The sequence below is a fragment of the Lacerta agilis genome, chromosome 1, assembly GCF_009819535.1.
Source record: "Lacerta agilis isolate rLacAgi1 chromosome 1, rLacAgi1.pri, whole genome shotgun sequence".
NCBI classification, from domain to species: domain Eukaryota; kingdom Metazoa; phylum Chordata; class Lepidosauria; order Squamata; family Lacertidae; genus Lacerta; species Lacerta agilis.
In genome coordinates this window covers 54,273,877-54,294,977 of record NC_046312.1, presented here as the reverse complement: position 1 = coordinate 54,294,977, position 21,101 = coordinate 54,273,877, and the positions used below count along the sequence as shown (strand labels likewise).

Sequence of the window (21,101 nt, the reverse complement as noted above, 5' to 3'; positions counted from 1 at the left end):
GTGAAATTAATGCTTTGGCACTGAAGTGTGTGTGTGTGTGTATTATAGGCATGGCACCGGGGCAACAGCTGGATGGGGGGCTCTGACCTCCAACATCTTGACATATATTTCAATGTTCATTAATTTCTGAGTATCTCAGTCCACTGGTGAAAGCTGGGATACTCGCAGTGTTAAAGACAGACTACTTTCTTGCATGCTAAGTTCATTTAAACAAAAGCCCTCATCAGATAATTATGCTAAAAGATTAACTTGCTAGAGAAAGACTCTACAAAGTGAGCACTGGGTAGAGTTCGTTTTCATTCCCTAGACTTGGGTTTCTCTCTTTGCAGTGCCAACGATCATGGCTTTTCATATACTACTCTTAACTTTAAAAGGGAAAGGGAAAGCGACCCCTGACATTTAAGTCCAGTTGCGAACGACTCTGGGGTTGCGGCGCTCATCTCGCTTTACTGGCTGAGGGAGCTGACGTTTGCCTGCAGACAGTTTTTTCGGGTCATGTGGCCAGCATGACTAGGCCGCTTCTGGCGAAACCAGAGCAGCAGAGGGAAACACCGTTTACCTTATCTACTTGCACTTTGATGTGCTTTTGAACTGCTAGGTTGGCAGGAGCTGGGACCAAACAATGGGAGCTCACCCCGTCGCGGGGATGCGAACCTCTGACCTTCCGATCGGCAAGCCCAAGGCTCAGTGGTTTACACCACAGCGCCACCCGCATCCCACTCTCAAAGTTGAGTAACCATAAATAATGACCTCCTTGTCTTATTCTCATGCTTCAATGTCCTCTCCCTACCCGCCTCTATGAACTTAGCTTGAATGTTGTCAACACAGAGGAAGCCAAGCTGTTTTGACAAAAGGTTATCAGTGTTTTGAGTGCCACTGTTTTGGGGATGAAACTGCTGAGGTTACGCAAAGTTATGCATCAAGTTAGGAACAGTTTTAACATTCTCCATGGCAGTATAAAAGCCTTTTTGTACTCGTCTTCTTTTTTTCAATATTCTACTTGAAAACAAATCTATAAAGCATGAAATTCCTCCCACAAGGTTTGATTTTAAAATGAAGGCTCCTTAAAATTCTGCTCGCTGATTTTTATATCATCGGAGTAAGACGATTGCTTCTGCATGCTTTGACAAATTACTTTATAAGTTGCCTCTGAAATCTGATTCCTCCCTCCCCTGCCACCCATCAAACTGTTTTCTTAATGCATTCTCCAAATTTAACCTTAGAAAGATAGGTTGTCCTTTAAATTGTGGGGGGAAAGTAGTACAATTGATCTTGCTTTATGGATTGACAGTATTACTATTATCCTCATCTTCATCATTTATTAGATTTATATAGCCACCCCTCAATAAATGTTCTCTGGGTGGCTTACAACAAAATAAAATCACAGTAATATATAGAAATGACAATAACCGTAAGGCAAGAAATGGCATTAAACAATTTATAGCCGGGATTTAAAATGCACTTGAAAAACTTGGGTGAATAAAGATATATTCACCTGGCACTGAAAAGGCCACCAGGATGATGCTGAGAAACCCTTTCTGGGTAGGCTATTCAATAGCAGAGACACTATATTGAAAAGACTCCCCAATGTCATGGACTGGTTGGACGCAGAGGAATAACAAAGTAAGTTGGAAGATTGGTAGATACTGCAATTTCCCTTGGACTATGTGTGGTTGCTTTCTGCTTCCCCCCCTCTCATAACATTCTGTGACTTTATTTATTTATTTGTGGTCTGCAAACTGTAAATTATATTCATATTTTGGAAGTTAGGGATAGTGGCCATGCATTTTATTGAGCAGATTGGCTCGTAGCGAGAGCACAAAGAGTAAGTGTATTGGAGTGGTGGGGGTGGAGAGAAGGCTGGAAGATGTCAGTCAGTAACATGATGGAGAGAATGGCCTTTTTTCATCTTCATCTCACATGCCCAGATAAGAACTCTGTTGGCAAACTAGTTTGCCCAGTGATTAGGATGATAAAAAAAAGCAAGGACCAGTGACCAGTGAGAAAAGGATTGACAGATGGCTTGGAAATGGTTGCTTATAATTTGCTAAGCACTATCGTAAGAGAATTTAGCACCAAAACACGTCCCTTGCATCTCTTTTGTGGATCACCTACATCAAAAGAAAACACTGTGAACCATAAAGAGAAAAGTGATTTAAGACAGCAGCCCCTCCCTCTCTCCCTCTGTGTGTGGGTGTGCACAAATGCGTGTGTTCACATGTGATGTCATAGTACTTGACATAGAAATGGGTTCAATAACTGGGGAGTCTTAGATAAGGGTTAACTTTGTTGAATATCTATTTACAGGTTAAGTTTAGTTCAGGTTGTGTATGAATTTGGCATAGTTTGTGATCCTGTAGTGGTCTAGCACTCCTTATCAACATCCTGAGCTTAGTTTGGTACTAAGCAAAATTGAGGATTGAGATGTACCAAATTCTGTTCAGGGTATTCCTAAAAGCTGTTTAGGTAGGATTGCTATATTTCAAGAGGTAAAAATCCGGACATAAAAAGTTGTTGAGCTTTGTTAGGGCAATTGCCCAATAGTCCCTCTGCTGCTGCTGAGCCAGAGCCCAGGGCACCTGTGCCAGAGCCACAAGCACACTTAAAAAACAACAACCCCCAAATCCAGGACATTTGCGTTAAAATGCAAAATTTTCCCCCTGGTGGGCATGTAAGAGCCCTCAAAGAGGGCATGTCGAGGAATTCCCAGACATATGGCAGCTCTAGTTTAGGTATCGCATGGACCTAAACAGAATGGCAGTCCATTTATGCTGGACCACTCCTAGAAGCTCCTCTGCCAAGCTCCTTGCTTTACAAGATGCAGACAAGAAGTTTGAAATTGCCCTCTTGGGTCCAGCACTAATAGACATTAAAAAGCAAGGCAGCTATAGCTATCTGTGTTACACTGCTGAGCACACGGGGAAAAAATGTTGGGTCACATGCTGCCTCCCTGTGCAGTCAAACCAAACACAGTGCATTGGAACATGGGATTGGCCTAGGTCTGAAAAGAAACCCTGTCTCCCATGGCAATTGCTTGTGCTACCTTGGAAAGCAGCTTGGCAGAGAAGAAGGCCGCCTGATCCAATTCTCTGCCTAAATTCAGCCTAGTCCCAAATGGATCTCTTTTTCTAATCCAGATCACCATATGCTCCACGGAGATGAACTGTGCAGCAAGGAATAAAGCAGGTATGGGGAACCTGTAGCCTGCCTGATGTTCTTGAACTACAATTCCCACGATCCATTTTAACCATGCTGTTGGGCTGATACAAGTTGAATCCACAACATCTGAAGGGCCACAGGTTCACCATCCCTGGTATAAAGCAAATGGTGTCATGTGACTCTCAAAAGTCAGTCGAGCCAAGTTAGGAAAATTGCTTTAGCTTTGAGGACAATGTGTGCCTGTGAGAACTATTCTGGGTTCAGGCAACAATCCCCCAAACCCAGCGCTGTTTCTCTGGTCAGTGGCCATATCAGAAGCATCATGGGAAACAGGAAAGAATTTAAAACAAAAAGGATGCTTCAAAATGGGTTGCAGTCCTTACTGGTACACCTGTGTTTTATAGAGTTGATTTTTATTGAATGGGCTCTGGGAAATCTGCCTGTAAAACATTTTTTTTATGACATGTGATCCATTCTTTTTCAGGCGATTGTTGAAGAGTGAACTTGGATCCTTCATCACAGACTATTTCCAGGTAACATCTGTTCCTTAAGAGGACAGTTAAAGCTTTCCAAAGTTGTTTTTGTCTTATCTTTTAGCTTGTTCTTATGATGCTTGCTTTGGCTTTTCCTGTCCCATAAAGTAAATTGGATAGATTCATTTTCATGAGTAGGTTTTTCATACTGTTGTCTCTTCCAAGAAAAATCTTGGATTTTGGACAAAGGGTTGCATAGTTTGTATGAACAACATTGCTTACATGGTAATAATAACTGAAATAAGGGTGGACAACTCTATTTCAATTTGCCAGGAGATACATATTGGCAGAGTCACAGTTTTTATTTAATTAGCTAACTTAAGGAGGCCTCACGAGGGGCTGGTTGCAGTATTTTAATATCATCAGGCATTTCCCCCACTTTTCTTTTTGTATTTCAGGGCGAAGTCCTGACACTAAAAATCAGTGTCAGGAGTAAAACTTCGTTTAAATTAGCTTGTGCCCCATCCCAGTTGCTGCTAATCCACACTTGGTGTAGTACACTTAGAATGACCAGTTGCATCAAAGCAACAATCAGAGCTCAAAGGAAATGTCCCATTCCACAAAATAAATTACTTTGGGGGGCTCCTAATTTCCCATTCCTGGTGCTTCTTGTCAAATGGCTCTAGGTGCTGTTCTAAAACTAGAGGTGCTCATTGTGGATCTGTGCTACGATGACAACACTTACCCCATGCAAGAACTATGCAATGGTGAGAGGAGATGCTATGCAAGTACAAATTGGTGGCATTTATGTGTGGGATGGAAATGAGATAAGTGGTCAGCCCATACATCCCTAGTATTCCGTTGTGTGAGCACACATTATGTGCCTGGCTTTGACATGGTGAATGGAAATGTTAACGAGGCTTTCCAGAAATTCTGAAATTTGCCAAGCAGCAATCATTCACATACTGGAGGGGAAATGATGCATTCGTCAAAGTGAGATACTATAGCAGGTGGGTCACCTTCACAAGTTGGGAGCTCTCACCTGCAGTTCACAATGGTTCAATCCAGATCTAGACTGCATTCAGGGATGAATGGCTCTTAGCCACAGGCTTATCCTTCTTGTGTGTAGGAGAGGAGGAGATTAGAAGCTTCTGCTTCTGGCTACCAGCAAATCATAGTTGGCCATTAATGTCTAGATGCAACAAATTTCCCAAACTTTGGTTTGATCCTGGTGGGTCATCCTGGTTTGTGGATAAGGAGAGAATTGAGAGCATAGACCTTAGTCTCCCTGGTGCCCATTCCCGATCCACCAAACCATGGGTTTATCATGTGAGTAACAAACCTTACGATGCAGTCTTAAACACACTAGGGAATAAGCTGCACTGAACACCGTAAGCATGCAAAGAATTTCACTGAATCCTGTTGCCCTTTATGTAAGTGTAAAGTACTTGAATCCAAAGAGATGCTTGTTGCTCCTGGTTTTGCAGTTGCACACTGTGCTGCACATTATTATGATTGTCGTGGGAAACGAGGTTTCACCAATGGCATCTTCAGTAAAAATATGTTGCGTGGGAGCAATATATGCATTTTTTCAACAGCCATGTGCACATGCATCAGGAAGATCTGGGCCAAGTGGGTTTCTCAGAAACCCAATATGGATGTCTAAAGATGCTTGAGCATGCCTATTTTATGTTGAAATGTTTGCTGCATAGTGGTAACACACATGTTTCCTGCAGCCATCATAATTTCACCAGTAGCTCCATTGAGACAGGGCTTCTCATAGCAACATGATTTCACTGTGCCTTATTTCTCTCCCGGTCAAAAAGAGAGGAAAGAAAAGCTATAAAAATTCCTAAACTTGCCAAAACTGCCTGTATGTGTGCCAGCACTATAAAAATAACTGGATGTGATCGTTTCCTGTAGATATTTTATTGCATGCCATTTTGTAGTACAAATTTGCAATGGCAATCCTCTAGGCAAGCGAGCTTCATCATGGTAGATTAATCAATGAAAGCTTTAGTGGATTAATTGAAAAGGATTTGAGTTAAAGGCACTTCTGTTGACCGTTTGGTTCTGGCATGCTTCTGTGTTAGAAATGAAAATGGGAATTGAGGGAAGATATGTAAGTTTTTCTTCCAACGGCGACTAGTAGCTTTGGTTAAGTGAATAGTAATCTCAATACTTCCCTCAGCATCTCAAAAAACACCTAAAAGCATGGATTTTCTCTTGGCCTCTTTTGAGAAGACCCCCCCCCCCTTTGTCAGTTCTGAATAGGAGATGGGGCATTGATCCAATGTAAAATTATAATAATCAGCTCTAACTGTATGGGATTTCAACCCATTTAGCTCTCGGAATAACCAAAGTTTAAAGTTGGGAACTATTTTCAACACAAGGGCCTCCTTTATTTTTTTAGCAGCATTTAGGGGCTGCGTGACCATGGTAGGTAGGACCAGAATAAAAAAAGGATGCAGTAATAGATTTGACCCTTACCTTTGTACAGCAGGCTACATCCTAGCCATGTAAAAGTCAATAGGTTTTTATGAGGCCACTCCTCTCCACTGTCTATCTATGGAGAGCCAGATGGACTGAAACATCCCTCTAGGTACACAAAAGGCATCACAGTTCAAGATCTAGTTTCAGTCAGGCAAAAGCACCTGAGGCAGAGCAGGATCAGTGGATAGGGTTGGTTAGGGCCATATACAGGTAGGTCTGAAGGGCCACATCAGGCACCTGGACCCTGTTTCCCCTTCCTGCCATAGTTTATCTCTGAACCCCAGACAATATCTGGTTTGTGGTTATAAGTATAAAACAACACAAACCTTGGGGTTGTGCATTCGTTATTCTCTTCCGTCCATACTCCTGGGGATCAGAATGCAAGCTTTCTGTTTTGTTAGTGTCAAATGGTAGTTGGCTCACAAATCTGGATACTATAGTTGAAGAATCCTGGCTTGTGCTCATAACAGCAAGCCATGGACTGCTATTGTGTCTGAATTGAGTTGGTCTGAAAGTCTACAGGACACAATGTTTGATGACAGGAGAAAGCACGAGGGATGAGCTATGGAGAGCCAGACGGATTGAAACACTATTCCTATCTGCATTGTGTGAGTGCTCTATCATTCCTGCTCTGATCTAAGAAGGAGGGAGTGCTTAATAAAAATTGTCTATGCTTCTAGATGTATTCTTCTAGTGATGGATCAGCATCCAGGAGAATAGATTATTGCATGCTGTAGGAGGCTGCATATATGCACTGAACTCTTATTCAGACCAGACTTCCAGAGGTAGTGGAGAAGCTGGAGAATGAATTTCTGCTCAAATAATACATGTATATACCTCAACAAACTGCCACTGATTTGGGGGAATCAAATCAGGGGGAAGCTGAAATAGGACTATCCCATTATCCCTGGCTATTGACCATGCCAGCTAGGGCTGATGGGAGGGTTCCACACACCTGATCAAGACTGACACAAAGCACAAACACTGTTCTACAGGAACACTTGATCTGCAACAGATGTAACTTTAAAAAATAACAACAGAATGAGCTATTGTACTATGGGAAATGTGTGTGTGTTTGTTTTAAATGTCTCAGCATTTAGGAATGAGGACTGATGAACATCTACAGCAGAAGAGGGTAGAAAAAATGTATCATCTGTGGTACTTTTGAAAGTTCAGTTAGTTGCTCAAGAATAAAATTCCTTTGTAGAAAAGCTCCAGGAAGATACTCTTGAATTCTTTTGCAATGTCGTTTCTTGAGAATTAACTGAAAGGAGACCAATCAACAAATCCAAAAGTCGACATTGGCAACAGTGGGTGAAGCAATGAATGTGAATTTTACCTTTTGTACAGCACACTGGTTTCTTCATATGGTCCTTTCTAACCCCCATCCACTCACACAAAAGCCATTATCAAAGCTAAAGGTAATGCTCCCCCCCCCCCGGGCAAAACAACTGGTTAAAAATGTGGCGCTTACTTTAAAAACTTCATGGTGAGTAGCGGCCCCATTTTTCTAGAAGAAAGGGCACATTCCAGTCAGCAGGAAAAGCACTCAGATAATGTGAGCTAGGCTCCTGAGGGGTGGCCTAGGAAGACTGGGGGTGGTTGGGGCAGAGTCCCAGGGATCAACTAGAGAGGTATGGAGGGTTGCATTCTACCTTGAGTCTTGATATTCTTCAACCCTGATCTAATAGAGCACAGCACAAGCATGCATATTATTTGCCATTGTTATCACCAATTAGACTTTTATTAATCTCTGTATACAGTTAATCTCAAGACAATGTACAATGTAAAGATAACATACATTGAATAGAAAATCATATAAATCCACTTCAGTTATCACATCTATAGAGTCATCATACCAACAGTAAATTGTTCTCTTAACAAGCAGGATGTGGATTGCCAAATAAATAAACAAACATCTTTCTCCTAACATTGTATTTAACTGCAAGCATAAACTGTGTCCACATGTGCACAACACAGCCGCAGCTGCTTCCTCATTCACTTTAGCGGTGAAACGAGGTGCATAGAGAAGATGTACATACGGCACAAATGCGAGACTTTGCCATTCACTTTAATGCCGGAGGTTTGTTCCATATGCACACCTCATTACACCATCAAAGTTAGAATGCTTTTGAGTCTGGGTCAGTTAAAATTGGAAATGTAGACCACAAAAAACTGCTGCATTAGTGATTACGGGAATTCAGATTGAATGGGAACCGTTTCATGTAGGAGATGTATTTGAGTGCAGCCGCTTGCCATGTGGAGCCTCAGATATTTTCTGTGCTTTCACAAACCTGTAGGAGGGAAGTCTGCAGAGCTGTGTGGAAGATCAGAAATTTCAAGCAATGATTATGGCAATGTACACATTTGCCCATTTGTGGTGCAAAAAGGTAGTTATTCTTATCAAGACACAATTGTGCATGCTTTTCCTCAGTGTGCTGCTTTTGATCAAGATTTGGTTCCAGATCCTGCTCTTCTTAAGGATGGGTGTGGTTAGTTGATATGTTTGAAAACCCATCCCTTAATTAGATTAGCCAATTACACCTTTTCCTCCCTACACCTGCCCTGGGTGAAGGAAGAAGGAAGTGGTAACCACAATCTTGGTATATGTCCATCTGCAATGTCAGGTGTGGATATGCCACATTGCCTTCATCAGTTTTCAAATGGGCACACTGTTCGGCGGGCTAGGGGGTAATATAGAATCAATCTGCACTGAGCTTTTATTTTTGGAATGAAAAAGCAATTTCCAGGAGCATAGAGCATGCAGTAGGTGCAGTTTGTGGACTAGGTAGAAAAACAACGCCGACAAGATTCAGTAGGTATTGACTGTAGCATATAATGTTGCTTGCATGCAGCATTCCTGGAGTAGACTATTTCAGAAGCAGAATAGCCCAAAACCCATGTGCTATTGTAGCTGAAATGACAGAAGATCAACCCCCACATCATTTTCCTCCTAATGCAAGGCAAATGAGCTAGCTGACCCTTGTCAGCTGTTGGGGGGATATCAGTCTTTCCTTCCATCCTTTCTTCTAGTTCAGGCTGAAATGTGCCACTTCTACACATCTTTACTTAATTGTTGAGGACTCTTATTGGCTGAAGGATTGTGCAAAATGCCTTTCCTGTGCCTTAATTGGACCTGTGTTACTGACCTTCTATAACTGCATATGCATGCTGGTTAGATCTTCCTATATTGAGTTAAATCTGTCCTGGATTTTCCTTGGAGATGTAGGTGGTAGTATGAAAGCATATTTTCCACCATTCTGAGTTCAGAGCAGGACATGTTATTCAGCTAGACCACTGACTGTTGTGTATATATGGCCACTGTGTATGGAGAAAGAAGTCCTGAGGAAATGGAAAGCATAATAAATTAGCATTCCTGATGTGACCTGAGTGGTGGGCAAGGTTCCCTCAGAAACTTGATTTCTAAAGAAAAGATTTGGAGAGAGTTTGACCTAATTTTGCCATCATCCACCTTGGCCTAGCTTAAAGTGTCAGTGGGTCTCTGCCAGCTGAGCCTTTTTCTGTTGCTTCACCTCAACCTTGCATTTTCATTCAAGCTACTTTCCATTACATTGAGTACCTGAGACCTTTTGGGGGGTGCCAAATCATTTTTCCACGGGACATGTGAAATGGCATGAATAATGGGTATTTGTCTTCCTATTCTGGAAAACACAACAATATCTTCTTTCTTAGTTCTAAGGGGAATGGCAGGTAAAAAAAAACTGAATATTTTATTTTTTTTAAAAAAAAAAACCGTAACAAAACTATTACAGCATTGTTTGTTACTGGCAATTTCTTAACTAATTCTAAGCACCTAGTTCTAAGCAATGCCCTGTCATTAAAAGGAGACACAGACCTCCATGTAGCAAGAAAAACAATCAGTCCCTGATTTATTTTATGTGTATACTGTCTTTGGGAATGTCTTACTTTAATCCTAAATCCTTTAATTAGGGTGGCATAATCTTTCTAGTTCCACAAAATAAATACAGCACTTTTGAAAATAAGGCATTGAAAGCAAATTTATGATTTGTCAAAATGAGAATATCTGCTTCCCCACCAATGCTAAACATTCATGTCTGTGTGATTCCCCCCCCCCCACTTTCCTGGCTCCATTCCTCTCCTTTGGCTTTTTGTAAAAATACAGGGAAGTGGTTGTTTACGTAGTCAGATGTGACTGTTTCTCCTTCATTGTGTTTTTTTTTTTTAAAAAAAAGCAAAACCCAACAACTTTGGAATATTAACTGACAAATCTGTTTTGTTCACTGCCCCTCCCCCAATATGTTGGCTTGCATATAGCTTAACCATTCATAATTGGAATATATGAATAGTCATGAAACCACAATGAATGGATGCATGTACACTCAGAGCAAAGGAGCAGAGCCATTCCTGTTTGAGGGATCATTGCACGCCTAGGCGGTTTGAGTTTGACTTCATCCCCAAAGGTACAGTCCTCCATTGTCTTCTGAGACAGATGGATGTCAACAGACTGTGTATGAACCTGAAAGTTAGAAAGAATAACCTGCCAGTAAATTTAGAAGCAGAGTTATTAAGTAGTGGGTGGACATAGCAGACGACACAGTGATTCTCCAAGCAGCTCTCTTTATTCTCAGGCTGGAACAGAACTGAACTGAAGGGCTGAGCCAGCCTGCTTATATAGTACTCAATAACATGCAACAGTAGCAACTCTCTCTCTAGCTACCCAATCTGTGAGTGGCACCCTCAATCCTTCATTTGCATGTGCGGACCTGGGTGAGAACTGCAGCCATGGTAGGCAGAGTGAAACTATATACACAGCACCCCTATTGGCCTAGGGTGAGAACTTCAATACATAACAAGAGTGTCACATCCATTTCTCACTGTGTCCTTGTTTATATGCAGTGCTATGCAAAGCTTAGGGTAAGTGAGCAAATGGATAGGCTTCTAGAGAAGATTTTGTCTGTTTTGCTCCTCCCCAGTCATTCTGTGTTGTGCTGACCTAAGCCATGGTTTAGATCAGTGTTATGTGAAAACCATGCCAGGTTTGCATGTGCTCTGCTCCTGCTTGAGTCTGTTTTATTTCCCCCCAAACTTGAGGAAACCAGTCCTTTGAAGCTTTAGTCTTTATTCCCAACTTTAACAAAGGGCAAATATAGATAATTAAACAACTGGCTAACTTACTCAGTTAGAAAGTAGATAAAAGGAAGTTTTTATTATCGGCTCATAACAGTAGATGATGGGGGTCATCAAGTTAAGCTGGTTGTCAGACGATCAGGAAAAGTAAAAGGATAGGCAATGGATGAAGCTTCTGCCACATGCATGAGATAAAAACATTTGTTCTTCTTTAATTTTTGCCTTTCTTTCCTCTCTTCACTACCCAACTTGAGGTTGCTGGTTATATGCAGAAGCTTATTCCATAAAGTACTACTGGTACATATACACTGAAGATGTCATATGCAGAGTAAAAATTGTATTGTACTCCTAATTCCTGACATAGTGGAAGACTAGCTGGGTAGTCATAACAATGTGCTTTATTTTTAATTTTAGACAAACAGTTAATTTCCTGAGACTGTCTCTTGCAGCTCCAAAGAGATTGGCCTATTGTATTAGTTTTCTAATTGCAGAATTTGGTGGAGGCTGTTGACTTTAACAAGAGATGTGGTTATAGTATGGGGCCTGAAAGGTATGCATGATGTGCTACTGTTGTAAGGAATATTCTGTACTCCATATTTCTGGTGGTGGTGTGTTGATTAAATTGCAAGTAAGCTCACATCAAAGGCAGACTATGCCCTTTCATTCATTATTCTCAGGAACTTGATAAATGCACAGAATGGATTTCTCAGTTGTGGAGTTGTGGTTATTGTCTATAGCATTGCATACACATTCTAACCCAGTTTAACTGAATTTAACCATCATGGTACTACTTATGGGTTTGTTGGCAAGTTGAAAAATAAAGCATGACTGAATTGAACTGTAATGCAGACCCTGCTTCTGAATAATCGTATGAAAGAAGAGGCTAAGGGCAGATTTCCTGGCTGTGGTTTTTGAGTGATAATTACTACACCATTTGACAACTTAGTTATATGAAATAGGTATTACTGTAAGTCTGTGCTTTGCCATTAATACAGAACTGGATGACCGAGAGCGTACTGGGTTGAAAGTATATTGCCACCTGGTTGGGTGAATCCACTATAAACAGCATTCTTAAAAATGGAAATCATCACATGTATGTTCAATCTGTTTCTCTTCTCTTTTTGGTAGAACCAGCTCCTTTCGAAGGGCTTGCTGTTCATGGAGGAGAAGGTTAAACTTTCTGAAGGCAAGTATAGAGAGGCTTCTGCACTCCAGGAAAGGGCTCTGGGCTCCCTAAAAGCCCTGTGAGTTATCTTTTCAGGCTTGGGTCACTTAGGTGGTTTTGTGGAAAAACCAACACCTGTGAGTCACATGACTAAATATTATAAGGTCCTGTTATGTACAAGCAAGAAACTGAGCCCTAATGATAGCACAGAGTAGAAATTTATTTGGAGCACAGAGGAAGTGACTTTTTCTCTTCCTAAAAGAAAAAAAAAGCTAATACAAATAATTACTTATAAAAGTGGGAATTATTACATATAGCACTTGTTCATGGACCCACTTCTCCTTGTCCTTATTGTCTTGCTAACATCTAGGTTAGATCACTGTATACATGGGGCTGCCTCTGAAAGTGGCTTAGGAACTTCAGCTGCTGCAGAATTCAGCGGACAGGACCTTTTGAACTGTGTTTGTGTGCTATTGTTTTTGTTCGTTACTATGTTGAGTAATTTTGTGTTTTTATATGGTAAACAACCCTGTGATCCTTGGATGAAGGGCAGTATAGAAATTCGAGAAAATAGATAAGTAGTGGTAAGGTGAATCTTGTGACCTCTGGATTTCTAGCTGGCAGAACCGTGGCAATATATTTCTCACATCTTAGCAGAACAATTAACAGAACGATCCCTTGTGCTAGGCTGTCAGGGAGCATTTGGACTAAGTGGAGGCTTCCTGGCTGAGCTGACTTCCCTCTGGCCACTGTCACAGTAAAGCAAGCATCTCTCCATTGGCACCAGCCTCCTCCTTCCATGCACTGAATGTGCAGGCAGCTGAGCAAGTTGAGGAAGAGATCCTTAAACAGGGCATCCTGAGGGTGGGGAGGAGCTGAGCCTGCCCAACACCTGCTCACATGATGTTATTGGTGCCTGGTCATTGGGCCAGTGATCAGTCCAAATCATTCTGCTCTCTCCCCCTTTCCACTATGGCTACTGTGAGTTGCTGGACTGTGGAAGCAATGGCGGTCCTGCTGCTATGCAAAGGGCTGCTAGCAGGAGGCTGTGGATTCTGGATTTCTCTGTTCATATCCTATGATTCAGATGGGCAGCGTGTGACTGTCAAAACCAGGAAGATCTGGGAAGGCTCCCAGTGGTCATGGGATTTGGCTTTTTCACAGACATGCAAATAAGCCCAGAGTTTTTTTTACTAGCCCACAAAAATGTTTATTAGCTTGCCTGTACATATGTATGTCACTCACTGATGTCCCAAAAAGAGAAAAATAAGAAACGGTTCCCTTCTAGTTTTGGTTACCAGGAGGCAACTGTGACTTGTCACAGGTAAACAAGCGAGATTCAATTATGGGCCTGCTTTATCATGTATGGCTCTTTCGTCTAGTTTCTTATCACTTGGATCTGACTGTTCCCAAACCTGCAAAAGTAAAGGAAGAAAGGAGCTCCTCAAATAACCTTTGGCAGCTCTTATGCCGAGATTCCTTCTGTTGATTTTTATTTTTTAGTGGACCGAACCTGCTCCTAGCAAGTAACCAGCAGGCAGATTGGGTGTGATACAGCAGCTCCAGAGTTTGATGTGCTGTTTGCTGCAAAAATTCAGCTTTTAAACTTAATCCCAGCTGGTCTAGTCCTGGATAATGCTGGCTTCCTCCATGGGAAGAATTTCACAACCTTAAGTTTAATTTTGAAAGCAGTAAAACTTTATGTTGAAAATCAGTGGGGCATAGGTTGCTCAGGCTGCAATTCCAAGTGTACTTATTGGGAAGCAAGCCTTAGCTACATTAGGTGGGAATCTGGCTGTAACATTGCAATATTCAGATCTACAGTACTCAATTTGAGGTCTGCAGTGTAAGTCACACAGTCCCTTTGGAAACGATGTCCATATGTGGGTTAAGCCAGGACATACATCTATCTGCTTGTACTACCCTCTGGCCTCTGAGAACATTCAGAAGCTTAAAACTAGTAGTTCCAGATTGGAAAGAAAAGCTCATTTTGGCAGCTTCTGGGTGGTGAGTTTCTGAATCACTCACATTTATGTGGAATGCAAATAGTGCCAGTTTGTGGCTGCTGAAACTTATTTTTTTGGCAGGGGGAAATGAGTGATGCTTATTTTCCATGGTTATACCAAAGATCACGTAGATGCTCCTTTGCTTTGGCTTGGGCATGTGAACTGAAAAATGTTTGAAAACCTGGTGACCACAGGAGTTATGACATCGGTGGTGAAGATGAGAGCTGTTTGGTTAATGAGATGGTGGGGCATTTGATCTTGCTTGCTCTGTGTGACATGAAGATGCCTTCCCTGCCCCTTTGAAATACACCATGCTGATAGGATAACAATAGTGGGAAGGACACATTTCTGCAGGGGAATCTCCATACATATGCATCTGTGCCGTGAGCCAACTCGAGTTGTGGTTGAAAGTAGTATTTTTGTGAAAGCTGCTGCACCAACATCAGAAAATAGTTGGGGATACACATTCATGTTTACATCCCACTGAAAACAAAATCAGGTCCAGATGGGTACCAGTATCAACATTCAGTATGAACATTCAGATTTGCATTACAATGCAAATTTGGATTTACACCAATGGTTTTACTCTGAGTAGATACAACCCACTATAATGGTGATATAGCTTACTATATTCCATGGGTACTGAGTGGTTCCACAGTTACAGAACATAGGACTTGGTAGGATTTAGGGGAGCACTTGAATATTCATACCCTGAAAACAACAACAAGGAGGTAAGTTCCTCAAATTAAACATTTGGCTGTTACTTTTGGCCCCCTTTCCTCCCATAAAGTGTTCATGGTTTTAGTTGAAGATTTTAGCTAACTAGATTTTTCATGAATTTGGGCATTAGGGTCCCTCTCCTAAGGAGATTTGCAAGGTTTTTCTTTCTTTGCTTTTTACAAAAAGGATAAACCTTGTTTTATAGGCTTCATATGACCTTTGCCAAAGGCAGTGTCTTACACTGGTTATTTCTGGACTGAGGCTAGCACAGCCAACCACTTCCCCTCCACAAAACATTGAACCAACGCCTAACCACCAACCTTACAAAGTTGTGACGATTTGCTACATGGTAGGCAAAAACCAAGTGGTACCAGCCAATCAGCCAAATGGCAAAATTCCTACCGGGCCCCTGCTCCAAAACAGATGACCCCCTAGACAGGCATAGCAAGGCCAAAGAACAGTCCTAAATATAGGGTGGGAGGGCAGGTGATCCGATGCATGTCGCAGGAAAGAGAAAGCTCCCAGCAACGTGCAGCAGCTTAAATAGCTCCTCGGTAGCCAATAGACGATCCAACAGGCCAAATTTCTACCCCAGCAACCGAGGAGCAACCAGTGGGGTGTTGTGGCTATCCAAATGGTCTCACCCCACAACAGGGAGGCAGTTTAGGTGATCTCACTGCAACACGTGCTCTCCATGATGGAGGACATGATATCTTGGAAGAGGTGCAAACATAAACTGAGCTACAGCTGCCAAGACTTGTCTGCCTTTACAGAGAATTAGGCAATAGTTGGATGGCTTGCTTTGGGTAGAGTATAGCTGAATATCAGAGACCAAGTTCTAAAACAAGGTTCTTTTTCTCCACCCCACTCTCTGTTTGCTTAGAAGAGAATCGCATTGACATATTATCTGAAATCTGGGATCACTTCTTCACAGAGACTCTTCCCACACTCCAGGCTATATTTTACCCTGTTCAGGTAAGTCTAGTTAAAATATAAGCTTGGCAGGGAGGAGAATACAGTTCAAACTTACCACAAACTACCTCTCTGAAAGCTGTTGAGACACCCAACACTTAAACTGTAAAGAAATAGATTTCAGGTATAAACCACAGATTTCTTCAGATGTGCTGGCGAACTTAAAGTAAAGATATATAGAGGAGGTCTTGGTATTCTAATAGGATACAGATTCTGCGTGACTTCAAATGTACCTTAAAACAGACTTCCTCAACCCATGTTTTGAACTGGTTTCCACCAGTTCTAGTCATTTCAGCTGTGCGTTGCTGAGTATTTTGACCCCACTTACATGGGCATACTTGCTAAAACACAGGCAGAAGAAACTTCCAAAAAGCAAAGGAGTTGTGAAGATCCTTTGACATATTTAAATACTTTGATATGCTAATAGAGTGGAGGTGTCATGCAGGGCAAATGGTCCATTGACATCTAAACACCCAAGAGGTCAAAAAGAATGAACCTCTCTGGAGCTTCCTTAAAGGACAAGATTTCTGCACTCTGTAAACTTCCTTTCTGGCTTCCCTTTCAATTCCTTTATACCAGATGCGAAGAAAGTAGATTTGAATCTACTGGTAGATCTCTTGGTGAGTTTCATTTTATTCACAAGCGATTCTGACTCTCAGTTGGTTAACAGATAGAAAGGCCTCTCACCTTCCCCCATAAAAAACCAGATTGCTGAAAAGGAAAAGAGGGTGTTTGTGTATAACCAGGAATGGATTTTTGTGGAAAAGTTAAGGTACTGAAAACAAATTCCGAGGGTGAGCATGTACTTAGACATGCTCTCTTCTTGAATTCTGAAGGTATCCCCTTGGTCACACTTTTCCACCTGGCTCCTGTTGGTGGATCATGTGGTTCCATTAAAAAAACAATGTAGATCCCCACAAACCTAACTTCTTCCTACTCCCACAATTTGTAGCACTCATTGTATATCATTGTAGTTCCTATCAAGACATTGCAAACTGCACACACACAAAATATATTTTGTAAGAAGGGTAGCTGTGGAGTGAAGGGAGTATCCATTTCCAAGGCTGGCTCTTTTTTCAAATCATGGGTTGATTTGTTAAAATGCAGATCCAGACAGTTAAAAGGGTGTGCATTTTGCAACAGTTAGCAGTTCAATTTTTCTGCTTTTTGTGGGCTGGATTCTTCTCCTCTTCGAGCAGGGGAACAACATAATTTTTATTGGCCTCTTACTCAGTTGGCTTCAGCAAAGGACCAACCATTCTATGTATTCTTTGCTTGACAGACCCTAACAATCCTAACTACCGAGTAACTTCTAAATGGGCATTTTAAACTAGCTACTTTGAGATAAGAGCGCAGAGAATACCCAGTAATTCCCTGCTATATTCATTATTCTTGAACTTGAGGGACCTAAAAGATAATATCCATACACCGCCACCCTATGGTACCCCCAAGGAGTTGAATCACCTAAATGAGAGACAGCTACCTTGTGAACCAAAGAAGAAATCTTGTCTGGGCATGAGAAGCTTCTGGCAGCACAAATTTCCCACAGAATGAAATTCTTATGAAGGTCACATGCTTCTATGTCTGCCCTTGGCAATCTAGTATTGGCTGGCTTATCCCACCCCCCTTCCAGCTCTAAAATATCTACTAGAGGCATGATACGAACCTCCTACTCAGCTCCCTACCTGGCAATTTCCAAAAGGTCTGGAAGAGTGGAAATACTTGCTTTTTGCTATGTATATACAAACTTCCCATGATGTCTGTATTAATTCTCTTTCTTCCTCCTTTCCTATCCCTCTTTATTTCCCATACTCGCAGCAGATGATAGACGGTATGTGTGAGGCTAAATACCCATTTTAGAAGGCTATGGTCTCTCTCTCTTGGTGCTTTTAAAGTGATTTATGCCCCAATCTTTAATATATTAAATGGAAATAAGACTTTTAAAAAAGTGAAATGTTTTTCCTTGTAATGTATTTAGAACTGGAGTGTAAATCAGGTGAGAAAAGTCAGTTTCACCAAATGGTAGATCTTTATATACTGCTTTTAAGGTAGACATCACAATGTGGTTTTAAACAATAAGCATCAATTTAAAAATTCTACGACAGTTTTTTTCAAAGTTGGATCCCCAAATGTCATAGAATCATAGTATCATAGAACTGTAGAGTTGGAAGGGACCCCAAGGGGCATTTACTCCAATCCCCTGTAATGCAGAAATCTCAACTAAAGCATCCATGACAGATGGCCATCCAACCTCTGCTTATAAACCTCCAAGGAGGGGAAGTCCATCACCTTCCAAGGGAGTCTGCTCCACTGTTGAACAGCTCTTACTGTCAGAAAGTTCTTCCTGATGTTTAGTTGGAATCTCCTTTCTTGTAACTTGAAGCCATTGGTTCAAGTCTTACCCTCCAGAGCAGGAGAAAGCAACCTTGCTCCATCTTCCATGGGATGGCGCTTTAGATATTTGAAAGTGGCTATCACATCTCCTCTCCGTCTTCTCTTTACCAGGCTAAACATACCCAACTCCCTCAACCATTCCCCATAAGGCTTGGTTTCCAGACCCTTGATCAACTCCCACCATCCCTCAACATTGGCTACACTGGCTGGTGATGCTGGGAGTTGTAGTCCAACACCATCTGGGGACCCTAAGGTTGAAGAACACTGTTCTACGATAAAAATGTTTTATTACAGAGTCTGCCAAGCCAATTTTTTTGAAAGTCTGAGAGCTGAATGGTGGCACCTAACCAGGCAGTTTCTACTTCCTATTCATGGCAATATGGTTCTTCAGAAACTCCAGTGTTAGGAGGGAGGTACCACCTTAGGTGGGAGCTAGATACTATCAGCCTCCTTGAAACATCCCTCCAGTCTGAAGAGGATTTATTTATGAGAACACTTCTGAAAATAGTTTTCCAACTAGCTCTGAATCCACTTAACAGCATTACCACTTAGGTAAAGGAACGCAGGTGGCGCTGTGGTCTAAAACCACTGAGCCTCTTGGGCTTGCCAATCAGAAGGTCGGTGGTTTGAATCCCATGATGGGGTGAGCTCCCATTGCTCTGTCCCAGCTAGCAGTTCGAAAGCACACCAGTGCAAGTAGATAAATAGGTACCGCTGTGGCGGGAAGGTAAATGGTGTTTCTGTGCTCTCTGGCTTCTGTCACGGTGTTCCATTGTGCCAGAAGTGGTTTAGTCATGCTGGCCACATGACCCAGAAATCTGTCTGTGGACAAATGCCAGCTTCCTCAGCCTGAAAGCAAAATGAATGCTGCAACCCCAGAGTTGCCTTTGACTGGATGTAACTGTCCAGGGGTCCTTTACCTTTTTTTACTTTTTATTACCACTTAGTAATACCATTTACCTATTTAGTTATGGGACAACTTGTCAAGTACTTGACTAATATAAAGTCTAAATATGTGAAAACTTCATAGTGATTTTTCTCAAGTTATGTCATACCACTTCCCCTCTCTCCCATCTTTCCTTCATAAAGGAATGATAGTGTAGAATCCTGTAAATCCTTTGCACCAACACTTTACTATAAATGAGATCTTTCATCAGGATCTCCTTTCCCACAAATCATTCAATAAAGGTTTTAATTTCCTTAAAAGAAAATGGCCAGCCAAACATTAAATTTGGTTCAAGGTTAGAATATTTATGTAATCTATAAAATAGTTCATTATTAATTTTTAACTTGGTTTCTGTAAATTCATGTAAAGTCCAGAATTAAGCTTGTGGAACTCTTAACTTTTTTGGGGGGTGGAAGAAATACAACTGAAGTGTCCGGACTTTCCCCCCATTATTGTGTATGTGTGTTAAAGGCCATTCTGAGTTATATGTGCTTTTAAAGCATACATAGTTCATGGCACAACTTGAAAGCCTTACAAAGCTCTTCACAAGTCTAACTTCACAATGTTTACTTGGAAATGATTGTTTCGCCAAGTTGGTTCCTGAAAATGGACTAGAGAGAATGCCAAGTGATTGTAACACTGAATGATATGAGGAAATAGACTCTTACGAGGGAAAGAGGCTCTAGGGGGATGCTTAATCCTTTTCCAAGCACTGATCCTCCCTAGAAAGTCCCCCTTTGTTCAGATGCATTATCTCCCACACCCCACTTCCAGCTAGACTTCCAGCACAGAAGCAGTAAAAATGGTCTTGGACAGTTGGTTCATTTGAAGGTAATAATTGATGTGTGTGCATGTGTGTGCGAACCACTTCCCCATTCTGTTTTGCAAATGGCCACATACCCCTGCATTCTTGTTATCTCAGCAGTGGATTGAAGACACCCATTTGCAGAGGTAACACTTAAACTTCCACCCTTGGTAAACCCTGTCATTGATTTAATATGTGAATAAGTACATTTTCACAGCAGGTTAAATTTGCAAGATAAACTATGTGCTTGATTTAGCTTGTTTACACTTACAAAGCTAATGCTGTGATCCTGCAGAAATCTCATACTTTCTACAGCTTTGTCTTGTGTGCCCATAAATACCCGCTCTGATACCCAAAGGGGGCAAAGCATTTCTTTGGAGCCATTGGCTTTTGTTCCTATTTTGCATTTTGATGAAGATGTTAGCTGCATCATTAACCACGTTATGAATTGATGATTAACAAACGTGGATTCCCTCCAGTCAGAGATTTGCTTCAGTGGTTGTGGAGCGGTTACCTATACAACTATTCCCATGGAGAATATAGGGTACAGTTTAACTGGGTTGTGGCGGGGGCAGGGGGATAGATTCATTGCTGGAATGAAGCATTGGGAGTTGCTTTGAATCTCCTTAATTTCTATTTTATTGTTTTTATACTGTTTTATTGCACTACTAAACATTATTTTAATGTTATTGTTTGTTTTCATACTGCACAAAATTTAGAGGTTTTTTTTAAAGTATTCAGCAGTTCATAAATGCCATTAAACAAACAAGCACTAGGAAAACTACCACTTAAGGAATAATTTACCTGCTTGTGTAGGAAGTCTTCTTTTCCCCAGATTCTTTAACCAGCCACTGTAAAT

At 41.4% G+C, this 21,101-nt stretch overlaps 1 protein-coding gene across 5 annotated transcripts in view; it reads left to right on the top strand.

Annotated features, from left to right (window-relative positions):
- PRR5L (proline rich 5 like) overlaps positions 1 to 21,101 on the top strand; it is a 63,438-nt gene that overhangs the window by 26,296 nt on the left and 16,041 nt on the right. For all 5 annotated transcript variants that reach the window (XM_033149672.1, XM_033149661.1, XM_033149683.1 and 2 more), the window contains 3 exons: positions 3,644 to 3,692; positions 12,363 to 12,420; positions 16,009 to 16,100. In XM_033149672.1, the coding sequence (XP_033005563.1) occupies positions 3,644 to 3,692; positions 12,363 to 12,420; positions 16,009 to 16,100 (199 nt within the window). The remainder of the gene's footprint in view (positions 1 to 3,643; positions 3,693 to 12,362; positions 12,421 to 16,008; positions 16,101 to 21,101) is intronic.